General features: G+C 42.6%; 1 protein-coding gene across 3 annotated transcripts in view; it reads left to right on the top strand.

Moving 5' to 3' along the window:
- Positions 1-7,135: 7,135 nt before the first annotated feature.
- racgap1 (Rac GTPase activating protein 1) overlaps positions 7,136-22,211 on the top strand; it is a 36,318-nt gene continuing 21,242 nt past the window's right edge. The window contains exons 1-8 of one of the 3 annotated variants that reach the window (XM_068024960.1): positions 7,136-7,195; positions 8,882-8,997; positions 9,293-9,381; positions 10,485-10,687; positions 16,537-16,676; positions 18,475-18,550; positions 19,862-19,915; positions 21,880-21,945. In XM_068024960.1, the coding sequence (XP_067881061.1) occupies positions 9,297-9,381; positions 10,485-10,687; positions 16,537-16,676; positions 18,475-18,550; positions 19,862-19,915; positions 21,880-21,945 (624 nt within the window). In that variant the 5' untranslated portion in view covers positions 7,136-7,195; positions 8,882-8,997; positions 9,293-9,296. Of the gene's footprint in view, positions 7,196-8,058; positions 8,075-8,881; positions 8,998-9,292; positions 9,382-10,484; positions 10,688-16,536; positions 16,677-18,474; positions 18,551-19,861; positions 19,916-21,879; positions 21,946-22,211 lie in introns of those variants that run through there. The other 2 variants (XM_068024961.1, XM_068024959.1) reach the window with 2 other exon arrangements.

Raw genomic sequence — 22,211 nt, 5'->3', positions numbered from 1 at the left:
GCTCTTGCTATTCAGTGACCTCCACACCCCTCCCCCCCCCCCCCATCCCCACTAAAAAGTGTTGTGGAATTGCTTTAAGGGACGTACCTTAAATGGCTGACCATCACCTAGACAGGGTATGATGCACTGACCCCTGTGATCTCTGAGCACTCAGTGCAAGCAGCTAGCAATGTAACAACCAAGTACAGAACCTTCTCAGTATTGCTGTGGATGTTTGTATCTTCAGTAAAAGAACCTACCTTTTAGATTCACTGTGTCCGTGTGAATCACGTAACAAAAAGTGTGCCTGTGTGGTATCAAGTGAAGGCAGGATTGGGCTGGTTGTGGTAATCTTCAGGACTGAATGGACTGCCCACACTCACTGCCTAAATATTCGCATGAACTCAGTCCATGGACCCTGTGGCCCAGGAACAACTTCAGGAGATGAGGAGAGAAAAAAAGAGGCTTTAAGAAGGACAGTATTATCCTTCCAGAACAGCCATTTTTAATCACAGGACAAATTTTGGTTAGTACAAAATTTGACTTCCTTTTATCAAAAGTAGACTATTCCCCAGTACAGACAACAGAAGGACAAAGAAGAACCTCCTGGAAATACACACCACACGTGGCACTATTATAAATGGACTGCCAAGTTCTATGTTATACCTAATTCAGGATAATTTGTGGAAGTAACTCTTGTGCGTTCCGACTCCTGAGATCCTAAGGGGCCGATACATGGAGAATATCCAACATTTCACTCCAGGCTTAGGGGAGGTGGTGGCATCGTGGTAACGTCACTAGACTAGTAATCCAGAAATCTAAATAAATGGTCTGGGGACATGGGTTTGAATCCCACCATGGCAGATGGTGAAATTTTAATTCAATTAATAAATCTGGAATTAAAAGCTAGTCCAATGGTGACCATGAAACCATTGTCCATTGTTGTAAAAACCCATCTGGTTCACTAATGCCCTTTCGGGAAGGAAATCTGTCGTCCTTGTCTGGCCTGACCTGTAGTTGACTCTTAATTACCACTCAGTTGTATCAAAACTGCCACAAAGTGTAAGAAAAGGAATGAAACTGGACGGACCATCCGGTGTCAATCTAGGCACTGAAAACAACAACAGCAAACCTAGCCTGGTCGACCCTGCAAAGTCCTCCTTACTAACATCTGGGGGCTGGCACCAAAACTGGGAGAGCTGTCCAACAGACTAGTCAAGCAACAGCCTGACATAGTCATACTCACCGAATCATACCTGACAGACAACGTCCCTGACAGCACGCTCCTGTCCCACTGGCAACACAGACCCAGCAGAGGTGGCGGCACAGTGGTATACAGTTGAAGGGAGTTGCCCTGGGAGTCCTCGACATTGACTCTGGACCCCATGAAGTCTCATGGCATCAGGTCAAACATGGACAAGGAAACCTCCTGCTGATTACCACCTACCGCCCTCCCTCAGCTGATGACTCAGTACTCCTCCATGATGAACACCACTTGGAGGAAGCATTGAGGGTGACAAGGAGGCAGAATGTACTCTGGGTTGGGGACTTCAATGTCCATCACCAAGTGGCTCAGTAGCACCACTACTGGCCAAGTCCTAAAGGACATATCTGCCAGTCTGGGCCTGCGGCAAGTGGTGAGGGAAAGGGAAAAACCTCATCCTCACCAATCTGCCTGTCGCAGATGCATCTGTCCATGACAGTATTGGTAGGAGTGACCACTGCACAGTCCTACTGGAGACGAAGTCCCAACTTCACATTGAGGATACCATCCATCGTGTTGTGTGGCACTATCACCGTGCTAAATGGGATAGATTTCAAACAGATCTAGCAATACAAAACTGGGCATCCATGAGGCGCTGTGGGCCATCAGCAGCAGCAGAATTGTACTCAACCACAATCTGTAACCTCATGGCCCAGCATATCCCCCACTCTACCATTACCATCAAGCCAGGGGAGCAACCCTGCTTCAATGAAGAGTGCAGGAGGGCACGCCAGGAGCAGCACCAGGCACACCTCAAAATGAGGTGTCAACCTGGTGAAGCTACAACACAGGACTATCTGCGTGCCAAACTGCGTAAGCAGCATGCAATAGACAGAGCTAAGCGATCCCACAAACAATGGATCAGATCTAAGCTCTGCAGTCCTGCCACATCCAGTCGTGAATGGTGATGGACAATTAAACAACTAACAGGAGGAGGAGGCTCCACAAATATCCCCATCCTCAATGATGGGGGAGCCCAGCACATCAGTGCAAAAGACAAGGCTGAAGCATTTGCAACAATCTTCAGCCAGAAGTGCTGAGTGGATGATCCATCTTGGCCTCCTCCTGAGGACCCCAGCATCACAGATGCCAGTCTTCAGCCAATTCGATTCACTTCACATGATATCAACGGCTGAAGGCACTGGATACTGCAAAGGCTATGGGACTTGACAACATTCTGGCAATAGTACTGAACACTTGTGCTCCAGAAGTAGCCGTGCCCCCAAGCTACACTGTTCCAGTACAGCTACAACACTGGCATCTACCTGGCAATGTGGAAAATTGCCCAAGTATGTCCTGTACACAAAAAACAGGACAAATCCAACCCGGCCAATTACCACCCCATCAGTCTACTTTTGATCATCAGCAAAGTGATGGAAGGTGTCGTAGATAGTGCTATCAAGCGGCACTTGTTTAGCAATAACCTGCTCAGTGATGCTCAGTTTGGGTTCCGCCAGGGCCACTCAGCTCCTGAACTCATTACAGCCTTGGCTCAAACATGGACAAAAGAGCTGAACTCAAGAGGTGAGGTGAGAGTGACTGCCCGTGACATCAAGGTAGCATTTGACCGAATATGGCATCAAGGAGCCCTAGCAAAACTGAGGTCAATGGGAATCAGGGGGAAAACCTCCACTGGCTGGAGTCATACCTAGCGCAAAGGAAGATGGTTGTGGTTGTTGGAGGTCAATCATCTGAGCTCCAGGACATCACTGCGGGAGTTCCTCAGGATAGTGTCCTAGGCCCAACCATCTTCAGCTGCTTCATCAATGATCTTCCTTCAATCATAAGGTCAGAAGTGGGGATGTTCGCTGATGATTGCACAATGTTCAGCACCATTTGCGACTCCTCAGATACTGAAGCAGTCTGTGCAGAAATGCAGCAAGACCTGGACAATATCCAGGCTTGGGTTGATAAGTGGCAAGTAACATTCACGCCACACAAGTTTCAGGCAATGACCATCTCCAACAAGAGAGAATCTAACCATCTCCCCTTGACATTCAATGGCATTACCATCGCTGAATCCCCCACTATCAACATCCTGGGGGCTACCATTGACCAGAAACTGAACTGGAGTAGCCATATAAATACCGTGGCTACAAGAGCAGGTTAGAGGCTGGGAATTCTGTGGCAAGTATCTCACCACCTGACTCCCCAAAGCCTGTCCATCATCTACAAGGCACAAGTCAGGAGTGTGATGGAATACTCTCCACTTGCCTGGATGGGTGCAGCTCCAACAACACTCAAGAAGCTCGACAATTATATGGTGGCAAGTTTATAGGTGGTTTCCATTTTGAATGATGAGATAGGGATTTATCATGTAAAAAATGTTATGATGACAAGAGTGGCAACAGGGGGTAAGCTTTTGCAGATAGGAGGTGCATGTAGATGCAAGATTTTTAACAAGTCATAGACTGAGTTTTTTCTTCATTGGCATCTGCCACAAAGCAAACATCAGAACTCAAGCTATGATCCGCACCCCACTCCGATTCGCCTCATGTCTGGTTTTTGACTTGACAGAAGGTGACAGACTATGCTGAGGGGCAAAGCCTAAGTGGTTTATAATTGTCGCCTGGAACCTGATTTGGATCACACCCTTGAAATCACTTAATGGTGTTTGATATCATAGCAAGGGCTAATACAATATGTCAGCTGCAAAATCAGGCCAAGTGTTTCCTGCCATTAGCATTCATTTGTGCAAATGATGAGTTTGCACTCATGGTTTACACAGAGACCAGGAATCTCATTGCCTCAGGGACAGTTTTTACAACTGTGGTACTTGGGTTGCAAATCACAGGAAATGCCGATAGTCCCAGGATTTGTTTCATTCATTCATGGGATGTGGGCATCAATGGCAAGGTCAGTATTTACTGCATATCCCTAATTGCCCTTGAGAAGGTGGTGGTGAACTACTGTAGTCCACGTGGTGTAGCAACACCCACAGTGCTGTTAGGAAGGGAGTTCCAGGTTTTTGACTCAGCGACAGTGAAGGAACGGCGATCTAGTTCCAAGTCAGGATGGTGTGTGACTTGGAGGTGAACTTGCAGGTGGTGGTGTTCCCATGCATCTGCTGCCCTTGTCCTTCTAGGTGGTAGAGGTCGCGGGTTTGGAAGGTGCTGTTGAAGAAGCCTTGGTGAGTTGCTGCAGTGCATCTTGTAGATGGTACACACTGCTGCCACTGTGCATCGGTGGTGGAGGGAGATGGGGTGCCAATCAAGTGGGCTGCTTTGTCCTAGATGGTGTCGAGCTTCTTGAGTGTTGTTGGAGCTGCACCCATCCAGGCAAGTGGAGAGTATTCCATCATACTCCTGACTTGTGTCTTGTAGATGGTGGACAGGCTTTGGGGAGACAGGAGGTGAGTTACTCACATCAGAGAGTTATTCATTGTGGGGCCTTGACCCTGTCTTCACCTAGTGTCCACACACAGACTGCACTTTCTTTCCAGCAATGGTCACTGCATAGCGATCAGGAGCAAGAACCCTGGCTGATTTCCACCCCCCACTTCTCCCAAGCCCAGGAGTGCCTAGGGTCAACTGCCACCCTCCTGTATAGCTCAGCACTACCTTCAATTTTTATTATGATGGATGAAAGAACGAATTTGCATTTCTATAGCGCCTTTCATAACCCCAGGATGTTGCAAAGCACTTTACAGCCAATGAAGTCACTCATCATTTTTAAAGCGTTTGCTTTGCTGATTGCTGACAGTAGAATGTTGAAGACACGGACTTGGTGAATTGCAGTGAGAAACTGCGAAAACTATACAGACTTTTTATCAGCTCATCTCAGGATACATGGTGTTCAACAAATTTGCTGTGAGATACCTGCCACCTACTGGCCACCAGTGATACTGTGGGTGGAATGTTGTGCTTTCTTTATGTGAGCACATTGCCCTTGACAGTATCCTCAGCATGAAACAACACAACCTTTTTGGTTGAGATTAGGAGAGACCATTTTGAAGAAACAAGCAAATACTCGTGACCTGAACTATAATGTTTTAGGCCAAGCTAGGCATCAGAATTGTGTCTGGGTACGGAGAAGGAAATGAGCTGACAAGAAAATTAAATTCTCCCATTTCCACACTGCTCATCGGGTTTTAGCTTTGGACACAAATAGATCTATGCAGTTACCATCTACAACCAGTCACCATCCACAGGTGGGCACCACTGCCAGCCAAGTACCATCTACAGCCAGGCACCAGAAGCCAGTCTCCACCGCAGCCAGACACCAGAAGCCAGGTGTCACCAAGGCATGAGAAGACAGTGTTCCACCCACAGGCAGCCACCAACTGCAACTACCTGTTAGGCAACCACTGAAAGAGCAAGGTTCACCAGCAGCCTGCCACGAGAAGCAAGTCAACTACAGAAGATGGTCAACTTCCCTGACATCACCAGGAGCAACGGCAGAGCAGGAGAAACAGTAGCAGAGTTACAAGGGGCAGAGATGACAGAGCTTGCCAGCCTTTACAGTTAATGTTTCGTTGATACAATAGCCTTACGTGCACATATGTGCAAGCCCACCAACATCAGAAAAGCTGATGACAGGATAAATCCTGAACATAGGCCCGTGACATGGAGCTACACTAGATGTGGGCTTGTCATCATTTAACGACAACTTATATTTATACAGCACCTTTAATGTAATAAAACATCCCAAGGCGCGTCACAGGAGCGTTATAAAACAAAATGACACCGAGCCACATAAGGAGATATTAGGTCAGATGACCAAAATCCTGGTCAAAGAGGTAGCTTGTAAGGAGTGTCTTAAAGGAGGAAATTGAGGTGGAGAGGTGTCGGGAGGGTTTCCAGAGTTTAGGGCCGAGGCAACTGAAGGAGTGGGCACCACTGGTGGAACGATTAAAATCCGGGATGTTCAAGAGGCCGGAATTGGAGGAGCACAGATATCTCGGACGGTTGTAGGACTGGAGGAAATTACAGAGATAGGGAGGGGCCAGGCCATGGAGGGATTTGAAAAGAAGGATGAGAATTTAACACCAAGACTTTGCTTGACCGGGAGCCAATGTAGGTCAGCGAGCACAGGGGTGAGAGGAGAATGGGACTTGGTGTGAGTTAAGACACAGGAGTTTTGGATGACGTCATGTTTATGGAGGGTAAAATATGGGAGACCAGCCAGGAATGTGTTAGAATAGTCAAGTCTAGAGGTAACGAAGACATGAAGGAGGGTTTCAGCAGCAGATAAGCTAAGGCAGGGGTGAAGTCACACGATGTTAGAGTTTAAGCTATATCCAACAGTCCTTGGGATTTTACCTCATTTCCTGAGGAGAAATGGAAGGCCATTTCACGGTTGCTAAAGCAGAGGTAAATTGTGCAGTTGTCACAAGAAATGGAAGCATGGACAATAGTAACAATTTCTTTCTTTTGGGCCTCCTTATCTCGAGAGACAATGGATACGCGCCTGGAGGTGGTCAGTGGTTTGTGAAGCAGCGCCTGGAGTGGCTATAAAGGCCAATTCTGGAGTGACAGGCTCTTCCACAGGTGCTGCAGAGAAATTTGTTTGTTGGGGCTGTTGCACAGTTGGCTCTCCCCTTGCGCCTCTGTCTTTTTTCCTGCCAACTACTAAGTCTCTTCGACTCGCCACAATTTAGCCCTGTCTTTATGGCTGCCCGCCAGCTCTGGCGAATGCTGGCAACTGACTCCCACGACTTGTGATCAATAGTAACAATAATGTTCAGGTTTTCTAAGTGTCCTCTGGTTTTACCGTAGATATCAATTGCTCTCCTTCTTTAGGTGGGTGACAATGCGGGAAAATTGGGGTCTGTGACAACGGCGACGTTGCCTTTAAGGTGCGCGATTGCGTCACAGGCGATGCGTGTTGCGTAACGCTTTCAAGGAAACGTTGCCCTCTGATTGGCTGTTTAGTGAAATTTGAAATCAGTCCGCGAAAACGTCCGGACGGTGGAGCAGGCGGCAGCCGGAGAGAGAGAGCTGGAGCTGGGCGGTAAGCAGTAAGCAGTGGGGGAAAAGACCCGGGATTGTCCGAATTCTCTCTGCCCCCTCCCCGCCGAAATCGGAGACCGTTGCACGTCCCCGGCAGCGGAGGGTGCTGTATTTCCCTGGTACCCGGAGAGCGGCGGCGTGGCCCGGGTTACTGGACCCAATGAGAGAGCGGCAAGAGCCGTTTGTCTTCCCCCTTCCCTTCCTGGATTCCCCTCCCTCCTTATCGATGCAGAAGTAGTTGTGAGCTGGATTCTCTGTCTCTCTCTCTCTCTCTCTGCATAATCCAGGAAGGACCAGGTTACCATTTGGTGCTTATAAAAGAAAAGCTTGCATTTCTCTAGCGCCTTTCAAAACCTCAGGATGTCCTAAAGCATTTTGCAGCTAATGAAGTACTTTCTAAAGTCTGGTCACTGTTATAATGTAGGAAACGGAGCAGCCATTTTTTGTACAGCAAGATCCCACAAACATCAATAATGATAATGACCAAATAATCTGTTTTGTGGCGATGTTGATTGAGGGATGAATATTAGCCTAGGATACCAGGGAGAACTCCCCTGCTCTTCAAGTAGTTCTGTGGGAGCTTTTACATCCACCTGAGAGAGCTGGCGGTGCCTCAGTTTAATGCCTCATCTGAAAGACAATGCCTCTGATAGTGCAGCACTCCCTCAGTACTGCACTGGAGTGTCAGCCTTGATTTTGTGCTCGAGTCCTGGAGTTGGGACATGAACCTGGGACATTGCGACTCAGGCGAGAGTGTTTTATGCATTACAGTAATATTGCTCTTAATCTTGTGTATTGATAGATCAGCAAGCAAGGGGTTCTTGAGGGAGATGGGAAGTGGAAGAATTCTCAACAAAAGAATCATTACCTAACTTTAATAGTATGTGATTTGCACGCATGAGGTTTCAATGAAATAATTTCAGCCCATAGCACTGGCTCCCAACCCCACTGCAATGCTGAGGCAGAACATTTTTGATCTTGCACTGGGTGCATTGTGTACTTATGGGTACAAGTGGGAAGTGAGTGGTTAGATATCTGCATTTAATGGTGCTTTTGTGCCTTTGCTGTACACAGCTTGTGCTTGTTGCATGCTTAAGCAATAAATTTTCAAAATAAAAGTTTTGTTCTATTTGAGTGGGAGTGGCACCAGATCCCATGCTTTTGTTCTTTGAAGTGAACCGTTTTCCCTGTCTGTTAACAGTACAGCTTGGAGCACAGCCCAGTTGCCATTCAGCACTTTGATATTTTTAAACAGATAACAGGACTTTTTCATCCAATTTGTGAGGGATGATTAAGCAATTCTTTCCAAATGAAATTTTCTTTGGAACAAATATTGTTAAGAGCCTCCGAAGGGTGACTTTTTGAAATTAAGGAGCTACTGAGCATTGTTTTTATACTGCTGGTGGCATTTTGGCTAAGCCATGTCGTCTGGGATTCTTCAGTTTGTTTTGTTTACTGCAGTTATCTTCTGTGGAAATTATTCGTTAACCAATTGTCATTTGTGATTGGACATGCTCAGTTTAGTAAATTATTCCTGTCACCATCGCATCAAAGTCAGTGAAATCATGGCATGCTCAAAAATTTCCACTGAGTAAATATTATGAAATATTACATTTCTGCTGTTGAGTGGCAGTGTTTGCTTTGTACTACTGTGTTTCATTAACGCTCCTGGTCTTGTCCTTTATAGAATGTAATAAGGCTGAACTGGGATTCCTGGGCCTGAGAGGACAGGAAAGGTCAACAACTGTGATCATCATCTTTGGGCTACCATCCATTTTATGGTTTTCAAGGGAACATCTGGAGGTTTGTTTCCACAGCTGGATACATAGAATGTCTTGAGATTTCTAGCCAGCTGTTTGTTCCCTGCAGTTGGAGGGACAGGTAGAAGATAGGCCTCCATCCAAACTACCTGTCAGGTTTTAAATACAGTTGGATGAAAATAATTTTATTTTGAAGGAATTTGACTCTGGTTTTGATTTTTCTCTCCATGCTAGACTAATGTGTACAAAGGAGTATTTAACTGAGTTTAAAATTGAGCGATGTGGAAGTTGTCACTGTTATAGTTCCATTATAAAAATAATGTTTTAATCTCTTAAAGAAAAATGGAATCTGCAATGGTCACTCTACGGAACATGTTCGAGCAGTTGCTCAGACAGATGGAAGTACTGAATGAAGGAATTGAACCTCGTAAGCATATTTAGTTTTGGCAATACTGGGGTATGGGGAGTAATGATCAGTGAGATTCTGCACCTAGTTTACTTGGGACACTGCGAATTTTAGTGGGTATATTGTGTAAAACTAACAGACGAGGGGTTTAAACCTGGCTTCGTGAGCTTGTACAACTGTGCATCACGAAACCTTGCGGACCAACAGAAATAGTTAATACCGAAGCAGTTCATTCCTTTGGAACGTAAAGATTTCAATTGTTGGCATAAAATACCAATAGACATTCAGATTCACTTTGTCTTTACTTTATCATACCAGGAAAATGACAGTGACTGCTATTAAATTCTATGTATTGAATATCATCTCTTCTCTCGGCTTGCCTTTTGCAGCATGATTCAATACTGTTAATATGCAGGCAGTTTTCATTGTTATTTAGCTTTTAATTCATTAAAACTGAGCATTTTCCACCCTGCTCCTCCAATATGCACGCACTATGCCCCTAACCAATCAGTTCTCATTCTTCAATGTGCTGGTTCCTCAATCCTCTGAGTCCCATTCTGGTTTCCCTGGTGTCAGTTGCTTATATTCACACGCTGCAGGTTTCTCCCGCTTGGGTACCAGTAGTTTGAATGGATCTGTTCTCAACTCTGCCCCCCTTTGGTGGAATAAGGGATTAATACCAGTGATCAAGTCTGACCTTGAGTAGCCCTTTTCAAGCAGCTCGGCCTGACAAATTTTGGGAGGAGATATCAGCAGAATTTGCCATATAAACCCAAGTTGAAAATGAGTCACGGGGGCATCACTGGCTAAATGACCCAGGCAATCAGTTACACGTGGACTGGGACAATGGTTTAGATCCCCCTGGTTCAGAAGATCTTTAAGATTTGACAATATTGTGTATAATTTTTCACCCAAGTACTGCCTTTTGGGGAAGAAAATGGCAAGTTGACTTAAAAACAAAACTGATGGCAAATTTCAATCAGATATATCACCACGTCAACAAGGCAATTTCAGTTAAGCAAGACTCGTATTAATGGATAGTATGGAGGCAGAATAAGCTGATTGGATTGGTAAGCACTATTATGAAAAAAAATTATATCTGTGCCTTTTTTTTTTTCTTGCAGAATTTATTCAGTTAGCTAAAAACTTTGAAGAGTGCAGAAGAAAATGGCAAAAGACTGAGCTGGAACTGTCCTGTGCTGCAGAGTGCCTAACAAAAGCTGAGACAGAGCGAAGTGCGCTTGATGTCAAATTGAAGCACGCTCGTAACCAAGTCGATGTAGAAATGAAACGTCGGCAGAAAGCGGAAACGGAGTGTGAACGATTGGTATGTCTGTCTGATTTTAAAATTGCATTCTAAATTACCAGTTTCTGGTTTCTTCATTTCTATATACACGGCTGACTATTAGATTAAGTAATCACCTCGTAATATTAAAGGAACTTTGCACTTGGGCTAAACTGCAACATTTGTTTTATGCTTTCTCCCCCCAGCTCTCTCTCTGGCATAGCAACTGTTTGCAGAAGCAATTGATCTCTTAGGGACCAAAACCTGCACCTTTTTTATTCACTGGATGTGGATTAATGTGCTCAGTTTAAGCAGTTTAGCCCCAATTGTGGTAAACCACTGGCAGGGAAATACACTTAGTGCCCACCACATTCTCCAGTCACTTGAAATTGCAAATAATATGTCACCAGATCAATATATGCAGGCTAAAACTACTTGACCCAGATTTATTTACAGTTGAAATGATACACAGAAGCAAAACCTCAGCAATGTACTAATATTAATAGTGCAATATGAAGAGCATTACAACTAGAATGAGCCCACAAGGGAGTAATGTATCCTTCTGCAGCAGACCACACTTTACAGCTCGTCGGCATCTGGCGAGTTCTTTGGGTGCACGGCCGGGTCTTCTCTTCCGTCAACCTTTGAGATGACATATCTGTATGTGGGTAGTGCATGTCCTATTCGCCCACAGGCTGTGGGTTAGACTGTGGGGGTTATTTTGTGTGAAAACCATTTTATTTGGAAGTTAACGTCAAATGGAGATCTTAATATTTATACCTGAACTGTTAATCACTGGAATTTGTGGTTTTGTTTGCATATTTTTCCATACCGTTTTCACACCTTTTTTTTTCTAGTTTGTCCACTTACCTTGGTTGGTAGCGCTCCCATGTGAGTCAAAAGATTGTAGGTTGAAGTCCCACTGTATGGCTGGTACTATCGTGCAGTATTGAGAGAGTGCTGTATTGTCAGATGTAAGGTGTTTCCTTTCGGATAAAATGTTAGCGATCCATCTGCCTGTTCAGCTTCCATGATATTCAAACAAGTGCAGAAGAATTCTGGTGTTCAGACTCAATTCCATCTTCAATCAACACTTTTTTTTTTAAAATAAAGGTCGTCGATTGCAATTGCTGTGCGCAAAATGGCTGCTGCATTTACCTAAGTAACAAGTGATTGCACTTCAAATGTAATGTGTTGGATGTGATCCATTTTGAGAGAGCCCGAAAATGTGATGAGGTGCAAAATTAAATGCAAGTTCCACCTCTTTCTAATTTTCCTAATGGCTTAGTAATTGGAGAGACGAGGGCTCGATGCATCTGTATATCACGCTATACACGTCGTCACTTCAGCTTGTCTCCCTCTGCTCCCAAATAGTGATGCACGTAAAACAGTCATCAATGTGGTCAACCTGATGTCATATGTGACTGGTACTGGAGTACAGAAGAGCAATATATTACATAGTTACATATTACATTGAAAGAATCAAAAACTAATTACAGCAATTTTATATCTGTAAAATGATCTTTTGACGCAATATATGTCTAACTTAGATTTGGATACACTGAGTAGATAACATATATAGGGGCTGCTACTCCCTGTATTATATTTGTTATGAAAAGGTGAGGCGGGGGTCTAGGGCTCCCCTCTCGGCCTTTTCCTGGTTTGGCTGGAACAGGGTTTAATTTTTTAAAACGCTGTGTTTTAGCTTCCCTCTCAGTGAGTCCTTGCTCACTGCTCTCTAATTGTAACGGCAAAGAAATCAACCAGACAGGTTTTCTCAGATTTAAGCAAGAAAGGTGTAAATTTATTAACCTTCAAACTCTAATTCAGTTAAAACTACTAAAAATACACGACGCAACCACGCATACGCAATAAGCACACATGCAAATAGAGACAGAGGAGGAGAAAGATGGGGAAAGTTTTGAAGTAATAGCTGCAGTTCAGTTACTGGTTTTGGATTGGATGTAAAATCTTTCATTGACGTTAAGTCTTGCAGTTCTCATTGGGGCCCAGTGCACACTTTCAAACTTGTTTCACTGGTCTTCTGTCTTGAGGCTTAAGTTACTTCTGTAGGTCCCTGGAACTTTGCTTGAGAGGGAGAGACCTTCCTTCTCTTTTGTCTTCAAATTGCAGTCTCTTCCTTTCTGTGTGGCACAATTCAAACAACCCCCAGGTTTGCCAGCAGGTTAGTCATGTGACAAGCTACTTATTTAGAGCAGCCTTACCTGCGAGATTTTGTGAATTCCTTCAAGCTCCAGACACACACAGTGGGTGGGTTGGGGAGGGGGGTGGGGTAATGCTGGCTCAATGACTCTCAATGTCTCTTGATCATCACCATTGACAAAAATCCATCTGGCTCATTGAATCAGGGAGTACTCCCATTGTTGTTTTCTTGCAACTGTCTTTTAGAATGCAAATGTGCAACCATGTTTTCAGCCACTTGTCTTTTTAAACAAGTTATTTCAAGTCCAGTAATAATTCAAAAATAATGTTCCATTTGACAAAATTAATATGTCACATTTTTGGCAGGTGTGGTTTCCGTCACATATTGCTAGAATAAGGAGGCCACGCTCCTTGGAAAATGAGTGTCTAAATGGGGTAGAGAACCAGAGGGATCTGGGGGTACAGTTATATAAATCACTGAAAATAGAGATACCGTTTAATAAGTCCATAAAAATAGCAAACAAAGCACTCTGGTTCACTTCTAGAAGGGTAGAATTGAAAAGCAGGGAAGTTATGTAAAACTTGTATAAAACTAAACTAAACCTTGGTTAGATCACACTTGGAGTATCATGCACAGTTCTGGTCTCCAAATTATGAAAATGATAGAAGCACTGGTGAAGATGCAAAAAAAGATTTGCTAGGATAATACCAGAACTGAAAAGTTGACTGAACAGACTGGGGCTCTTCTCCAGAAAAAGGTTACCCCTCAATCTTCTAATAGAACCCTTTTTAAGATCATGAAAGCATTTGATAGGGTAGACATAGACAAGGTGTTTCCATTTGCAGGGGGGACCAGAACTTGGGGCCGTAAATATAAAATATTCACTAATAAATCCAATAGGGAATTCAGGAGCGAGTTTTTTGTTTACACAGTATGGTTCGAATATGGGATTTGCTATCATAAGGAGTAGTTGAAAACAGCATAGATGCATTTAAGGGAAACCTAGATACACACATGAGAAAGAAAGGAATAGACAACTATGTTGTTTGGGTTAGATAAAGAAGGATAGGTGAAGGTTCATGTGGAGCTTAAACACCAGCAATGACTAGTTGGGCTGAATGTCCCATTACTGTGCTGTAAATTCTATGTAACCTTGTCCAAGGAGGAAAAAAAGCAATGAAATAAAGTGCTATCAAAATTTGAGGTAAAAGCATGATCCTTGTAACACAAAATGGTGTTTATTGCACCGAAGTATCTAACAAATGGATTATTGCAACGCTTGTTTTAACTGGATTACTGCTGATGACTGGCAGCAAGGAGTCAATACAAATATAGATGCAGGTTCATTCGCCTCAGGAGTTTTCTCCATAATGGTAATGTTACTGGACTAGTAATCCAGAGGCCTGGACTAATGCTCCAGAGACATGAGTTCAAATCCACCACGGCAGCTGGAGGGATTTAAATTCAATTAACAAATCTGGAATAAAATGCTAGTCTCATTAATGATAGTCATGAAACTACCAGATTATCATCAAAAAACCATCTGGTTCACTAATGTCCTTCAGGGGAAGGAAATCTGCCATCCTTACCTGGTCTGGCCTACATGTGACTCCAGACCCACAGCAATGTGGTTAACTCTTAACTGCTCTCTGAAATTGCCTAGCAAGACACTCAGTTGTAGGTGGCTTACCACCACCTGCTCAAGGGCAATTAAGCATACGCAAGAAATGCTGACCTTGCCAGTGATGATCGCATCCTAAGAACAAATTTTTTTTAAATTATACCATCCAAGGCCTTTAGAAAGTATTGCGTTTATGCATGTGACACTTCAGCCCTAATTTTAAGAATCTAGGGCTCTGTCATGCCCAGTTTTGCGACGCAAGGTTGTCTTCCCATTCCCCAATCTGATGAAGCGACAAGCAAAAGAAAAGCTTGCACGGAGAGGTTGACCTGCTGAACGCCTAGTTACAGATTGTGCGATCCAATGAGGCTTAAAAGGATTGCTAAAAAGCCAGAGGTTGTGGAGGTGCCCAACAAACTACTTGCTTGTTCATAATGGAATGGGGAGGAAGGGTGTGCTGCTACTTCTAATGAAAAATTGTAAATTGTGCTGGAGGAGATGCACCAAAGGGAATGGCTGGATTTGGGACTGAAGGCCATCTTCCAGTAAAGGTCAGATGCCAACTTCATGGACAGAGGTCACTTGGCTTCCTTGTGCCTGGCTGCAAATGAGGCAGACGTATGCTGGCATTTGAAGGAAGGTGGTCAATTTGATCCCATTTCAAGCATGGGACAAACCTAAGTTGGGGCCTCCTGCATCCTTTGAGAGATACCAATCGAAGCATTGTTAAACGCCATTGTTTTTTGGCAACTGCTTGTTAATTGAACCTAAGTTGCAAGGCACACTTTTCTTGATGCAGGGGGCAGTAAACAGGAACTGAGGTGTCCCAGATGAAGTGGTACCCTGCTGTTGAGGGCTTTCTTTGTGGGCTCAACAACCATGGTAGACTTGTTATAAATCCATCCATCTATCCAATGTTCCTTCAGATGAAGCTGATGCTGTAGGATTGTACTATGATAGCTTCATGAATAATGGTCACTGACATTCATGTTCAGGCACCACTGAACATCGATTGAGAGCAAACCTTTTCTCTTCCTAATCCCATGGCCTTTAATATGAAGAGCTCTGATGCCCACATTGTGAAAGCTGTGTCCTGTCCACCGATACAGTAATAAAAATATTGTCCCTTGCAAACACAACACTCATCACTTTGCTCGTGCACGTGTGTATCACTGACTGTCTGCTGTGGCAGGTATCGCAAAGCAATCCTCCGTTCTGGTGCGATGTCATAGCTAACAGTAACTAAACATCGTGACGAAAAGCGTTGAGTCGGGGTAAACGATAGAAAGCCACAAATGAAGGATCGCTGGGCGAGACCAAGTAATGCACGGACCAAAATGTAGCAGAGGGAGCACTGCAGCACAAACGTCTCCTCTAAAGCTTGACTTTGAGTCCTGCTCAAGCAGGGGAGCTCTCGAATTTTTTTATGGGCAAGGTTTGCGCTGTGGGCAGAGCCTTAAAATATGTAATTCTGGACTGGAAAGCTTCGTATAGGATTAGCTTGTCCTGATTTATCACTGCTTAAAATTTGATGCCCTGAGACTTGCTTGTGGGGAGGTTCGGTACCTGATTCTGTGATCTGCCTGCAGTAACTCATTTGATACACTGGGGCTATAATATCTTTATACCCCAAAATAATTTTATTAGGGTTCAAGTACAGATTAACAAGGTAACCTCTAAAACATGGCTACATGAAACCTTTGTAGCCATTCGTGCGCATCTTGTTCCCCCTTTTCGTCTCCAAAAATCTCACCACTCCACTGCCAAGATGGTGTTGCAGAATATTTATTTGCCAGTACTATGTGTATGAATATTACACAAGGCCTGATGGCCACCTTGCATTGTAGTGGAGCTCCTCATACAGTTTTTCTCCCTCCTTGATGATAATGACTTATGCTCAGAGTACAGCTCCATGAGTAAACTGGTGAGCATTGTCAGGCAGCTTGACTGTCACAGCCAAACCCAAATGCTACCCTCACCCGCTATCTGTATGTACAAGGATTGCTGGAGAATGATCCGAAGCAGGAACTGTGACCACATTAAAATTTAATTTAGCTTGAGCCAGTGGTTCTCTTCCGTTGTAGTAATTACTTTCTTTCGTTTAAGGAACGTCAGATACAGCTTATCCGAGAGCTCCTCATAACAGAAGGCTCGACCAGCATTCAATTAAATGAAGAACAGAAGTCTGCTCTTGCTTTCCTCAACCCCAAATGTTCAAATTCTAATGGATATGCATCCAACAAACGGTAGTACTTTTCAATCACCAACAATTGTTTGTGCTGTTGGTTTTAGGATAAAGCTTCACAATTGGGGAGGGAAAAAAGACAAGCGTGGCTCTTATATCCTGTTAAATCAAGAAAGGTCACAATTGAAGTTTCTTTCAACACTAGCTGACACTTAAAGTGGAAGTCATGTGAAGGGGCAGTATTTTTTTTATGCAAAGTACTTTATTCAGTAAAATAATTATACTGAACAGAACTTTTTTTTAAAAAGCGCAGATTTTCCCGCAGAATTGGCGATCCTCCAGTCGACATTCCCTCTTTGCCGGAGCGCTCCAATAACTGCAGTTACATAGAATGTCCCCAGTGCAAACAGCTAGAGGCTGGACTTCAATCAGTCCAGAGGCCACTTGGATGCTGTCCATCGCTGAGAAACTACAGGACAGGCTGGGAGGAAATTTCCGAACCTGCAGTGTGGTTTTGAGGTAGAGTCTTCAGAGCAGCTCTCTGGCCGGTTTGGAGTTCTGGCTCCTCCAGCTGTTTGTAATAGAACCACTCCAGGATGCATTGACATCCTCCCTGTACTTGTCACTGCAGTGGCCCAGTCAGAAGGGAAGACTCTCTTTGCTGGTACAAAGACCCAAGGGAAAAAAGGCCAAGAATTCCTTTGAGTGAATTATTTTCTTTTATAAGGGAGTACTTTGTGCAAAAAAAAGTTTTTCTCTTCCTCTCCATTTTCTTTTTTCTTTACAGTGCAGTATGGACAACCATTAATGTGCTGATTTAGAGAGTTCAGTGTTTATCAAAATGCTCTCAATTAACAAGGGTTAAAGCTAAGTTAGATGCCATCTCAAAATACCTTAATGGGTTTCTTAGGACATTATACTTTTAAAAACACTTGCTCCAAAAGTATTAGTGTACAATTAGATATTTGTACAACCCATGTTTCTTGCTCATGAATTGTTCCACCATTCTAGATGAGGCATTTGCAATCCAAAATTGTTTTTTTTTAAAAAACAATATCTGGATCAGTAAAGGAAATGGATCAGTGCTGCAGACAGTTTTGAACAGTGATTTGAAGTGTTTGGCTCATTGATGGTACTATCCTCTGAGTAAATTTGTGGGTTCAAGTCCAACTCTAGAGATGGAGTATGTAATCAAGGCTGACACTTTAGTACAGTGCTGAGGGAGTGCTGTGCTGTCCGGGGTGCCGTCTTTAAACTGAGGCCCTGTGCCTGTTGAGGTGAACATTAAAGATGCCATGGCACAGTTTGTCAGAGAGGCCTGCCCAAAGTATATTCCCTCAATCAGCATCACCAAAGCAGATTAATTGGTTATTTATCGAGTTTGCTGTTTGTGGGTCGGTTCCATGATTCTATGATCTTGCTGTGCGCAAACTGGCTGCCGCATTTGCTTGCAAAGCAACAGTGACTGCATTTCCAAAGTAAGCTTCAACGCGTCCTGCAGATTTCTTGGCCTAGCTATAAGGTGCCACACCCTTTTGCAATCCGTTTATCCAGTTCGAAAGATTCTTTTGCTCTAGGTGAAAGCGCAAATAAATAAAAAGGATTTTCTGTAGTAGAGAGTGGGCTATGACATTTTTACCCTTAAGTGAGACCAAATAATCTCAGTGTTGTTGCTGTGGCTTTAATGATTTTATATGGGGAGCAATGTGCCATTCAGATTGTTATTGATTGAAGGAGGGCATGTGGTAGCCAGCTATCTTCCAAGTGTAAAGATTTGGGATGGGATGAAATAGCAAGTCAAATGAGTGTTCTTGGCAAGTTTATTGTTCCTAACTATTTTTACTCTTTTTTTTTTTTAGATTATCTACAATAGATGAGTCTGGATCGTTTGCCTCTCATTCCGACATTAGCTATGATAAGACTGATGACTCAATGGTAATCCTTTTGTTTGCATAATTAATTTTGCTTTGTTCGACAAAGTTGGGGCCATATTAATGGGATTTGATTGAACGATACTAGGAACTCCCAGTGAATCTGAGGTGGTACAGTCTGTCTTGTTTCAGACCTGTTTTGCATTGAAAAAAAATTTAATTATTCAATAAAGCAAATAACCAATGTAAGTAAAATGGCACCGGAAGAAAATATGCTTTAAAACTGTGAATTGTCCAGTAATTTGAATTAACTGACTTTGAATAAAGAGGAGCAGAGAGTACAGGCTGCTGTGTAGACTGGGTGACTGTTGGTGCTAAAATTATTCCAGGGGAGAGGAAAGACAACATGACAAAGCATGGGCCCAAAAAAAAATGTCGGTGTTCAGAATTTTGGTGACCAGCCTCGTCAAAATTTTAAGCAACCCTAATTTCTGCATGGGGACCTTTTTTATGTGTATTGTAACCTGTTACTGCAGAGCATTGAACTATATGAAGTACAGCATGAATTCTTAGCTTTGTCCAGTGCAGAATGCTTTTATCCATGCAATGAGGGCAAATCTTGTCACAAACTTAGGAATTTTGGTTTGAATGTGGCATTCACATCTCAATTCAGGCTTATTAAAATTGTGATTGTTTCATGTGCTTGAATTCAAAGCAGCAGAGTGAGCAGTTGATTAACTGGTTGATGAGTATCATTTGTGTCAGCGAAGGGTGCTCTTTAAGCAGCCAGTGCTATGACCTGATACTCTGCCGCATGTTATATAAACATAATTGCACTGCATTCATACTGCTTATGACATAACTCGTTATAGTGGCATGAACTTGACACAGCTCCAATGTACACTGCTGTAGACAGGTAGAATATGGAGTTTGTCTGCAATTCCCCGTTGTGGAGCATTCTGTGATGTGGGCTGGTGGCAAGTAGATGCTTGCCAGGGAGAAGTGGAAAAGCATAACCGTCCATCTTGGAATCTCTGAAGCACCTCTAACTAATAGAGTAAAGTATGTAGTAGCATGGGGAAACTACAAAGAAAGGAAGAGGAGAAAAACTCCTTAAATAACTGGGTGTCCAAATGCCCTCCGAGTTCAAAGGACATTACTGTTCAACTTGGCATTATGCGAAGGTTGTCAGTGGTCGGATGCTGATCCAGCACAAAAGGCTGGCTGGTTCACCTGCAATTTAACTAATGTAGAAACGTTGCATTTGTGTCGATATTGAAAAGCGTAACCAGCGAATCTTTCCAAAAGTTGTTTAGGATCAAATGTTTTTTTATCATTGTTGCTGAGAGATTAAACTGTCATTTTCTTGATGCAGGACTGGGATTCCTCCATTGTGAGGACTGTCAAGTTAAAGAAAAGAGAAAAAAGAGTAGGTTTCAAACTTTCTTGCTCAAGTTATTTATGGCTCAGTTCTAAGCATCTTCATACAATCAGCAGGGATGATCTTAATCCATAAAACAATGGACACACCCACAGCACAGAGTATGAATTCAACGTAATTCAACTTGGGATGTGCATATTTGCATCATTGAAAGAATGATGACCAAAGTAAACATGCCCCAATATATATTATTTGCTTCCTTCATATAAGCTAAAGACTTCCCCTGCAAATCTTGCAGCTGTTCCATTACAGCACATTTCCATGGAAATCTGTATTGTAATCGTGCCAGTCAAAAATAACTTGTATAAACTGCTTGTCAAACTCCTTATTGGGGCTGAACTGGGTCATGTTATCTGTCATGGTGATGGAAGTTGAAGAATGGCTCTTTTCATGACATGTTTTTATAAGGAAATATTTTCTGTTCTCCTTGATGATGTAAAAATCTGCTTTTATAGACTAGTTTCACCTTCAGCAAAGAGTCTTTGGTACAGCCGTGTAAATAGAGGCTATTTATACCTGGATTAAAGTGAAGTGATTTATGACTTTAACCCTTTATAGGGACTAAACCAAATCAGGCATACATCCACATGAATCTCCTTTTAAGTTTGTTCAAACCAGACAAATTCTTATAGACACTTGTTTGTGTCCAAAGAACTTAAATAGTCTTCCCTCAAAGAAACAAAACTAACAGAGAATATTACCATCTTTCAGCCTATTTTGTAATAATTATGGCTAAGTCATAAATATCCCAGATATTATAAGGGTCTGGGAAACTCTCCAATACGAATTTCTCCACTTAAAGAGACACAGAGAGGGGGTTCTTGTAGTTGTATACAGAATGCTACATGAAACGATTTATTAACTTTTATATATTAAAGAATTTAACATGCAATACACTTTTAAGTGGATAAGTATATCACAATATCAAATATTACCAAGAGATGTAACACTTAATCTTATTTCTAAAATAGAATCCAAAAGTTTAACCTTGCTGATGTTACAGCAACATAACTTAGAATATCCATCAAAATTTAAAGTAAACTTTTACCTTAAATTCCGAGTAAGCCATAGGGTGAGAAGCATTGTTGAGGAATTTCACACTTCTAATTTTTGCTTCAGAAACTCTCATATTTATACTGTTTCTAAGATATCATCTGACATTTTAGTATATAGGTGTTACCTTTTCTCTGTGTTTTTCCTGCTTTCAAGATCCATATATGGGAATACCATTAACTAACATCTCCACTTAATGTTTTGCTGGAATTTCCCTGCTCTTGAAGTTGTGAGCATTTATCTGGCCAAAATGTTTATAATTGTGTTTACTTGACATCTGTTTTTGTAAGCACTTTTCTAATTTATTATCTATAATTGTCTTTTATGGTAGCTTGTAACCTTTTGAGCTGATCTATCTACATTACCAACCAACACTATCAATTAAGTTTATTGTTGCCTCTTACTGATGTCACACAGGATATTTCAATATGTGTTTATCCTCCAAGTTCCTGGCAACAGAAACACTGAAATGGATTTCCCAACTTAAAATGTGTTTCTGGTTCACGTTCTATTGCAACAGGGACCTTGATAGACCTTGAAATTTCTAACTCTACCTTCTTAAAGGGGAATTTCAGTGAGTCTTAAAAACTGACCATTTATTCAATCTCTATTTCTAAAAGGTATAATATGTTAACTATATCTAAATTCTACCTAATTAAGCCTATTATATCTATATTTCATAAACGGTTGCGGGTAATATAATCTGCCATTTCTGTAATTACAAATTCACTAATGGCTGTAAAACATTGTACCATTATACCTTACCTGAAAGCACTTGAATTTATAATGCTAGTACGAAAGATGTTAGTGTATCAAATTCCTTACTGATTGATTGCATGGGCATTATTAAATCAGTTATGTCCAGGTGTATTAATAGCTTTGTACCTGCTTGTTTCCAGCGTTCTTCCAGAATCCTTGTTGATGTCCCACCAGCACCAGCTAAACGGTCACGATCAATTGAAAAGGTGAGCATTAGTGGCTAATGTATTATGCAGCAGTTGGCTGTATCAATACTGTAGTAGTTGTGCAACTATTTGATTTTAAATGCAAGATGTTTTGTAAAAGACCGCAATTGTTGACAGCGCGATCGGTAGGTGGCGCTGTTTTGGCACATGTGCAAATACAGCATGTGCCACGAAAATGTCACAGCTTGCGACTGTAGCAGCTGCCAGGACTAAAGATGGCGCTGCTCAAAGAATCACAGAGATGAAACCTGACAAACACGTGGCAG

This window comes from Heterodontus francisci, chromosome X, assembly GCF_036365525.1.
Source record: "Heterodontus francisci isolate sHetFra1 chromosome X, sHetFra1.hap1, whole genome shotgun sequence".
NCBI classification, from domain to species: Eukaryota; Metazoa; Chordata; class Chondrichthyes; order Heterodontiformes; family Heterodontidae; genus Heterodontus; species Heterodontus francisci.
This window is presented reverse-complemented; position numbering and strand designations above follow the sequence as displayed.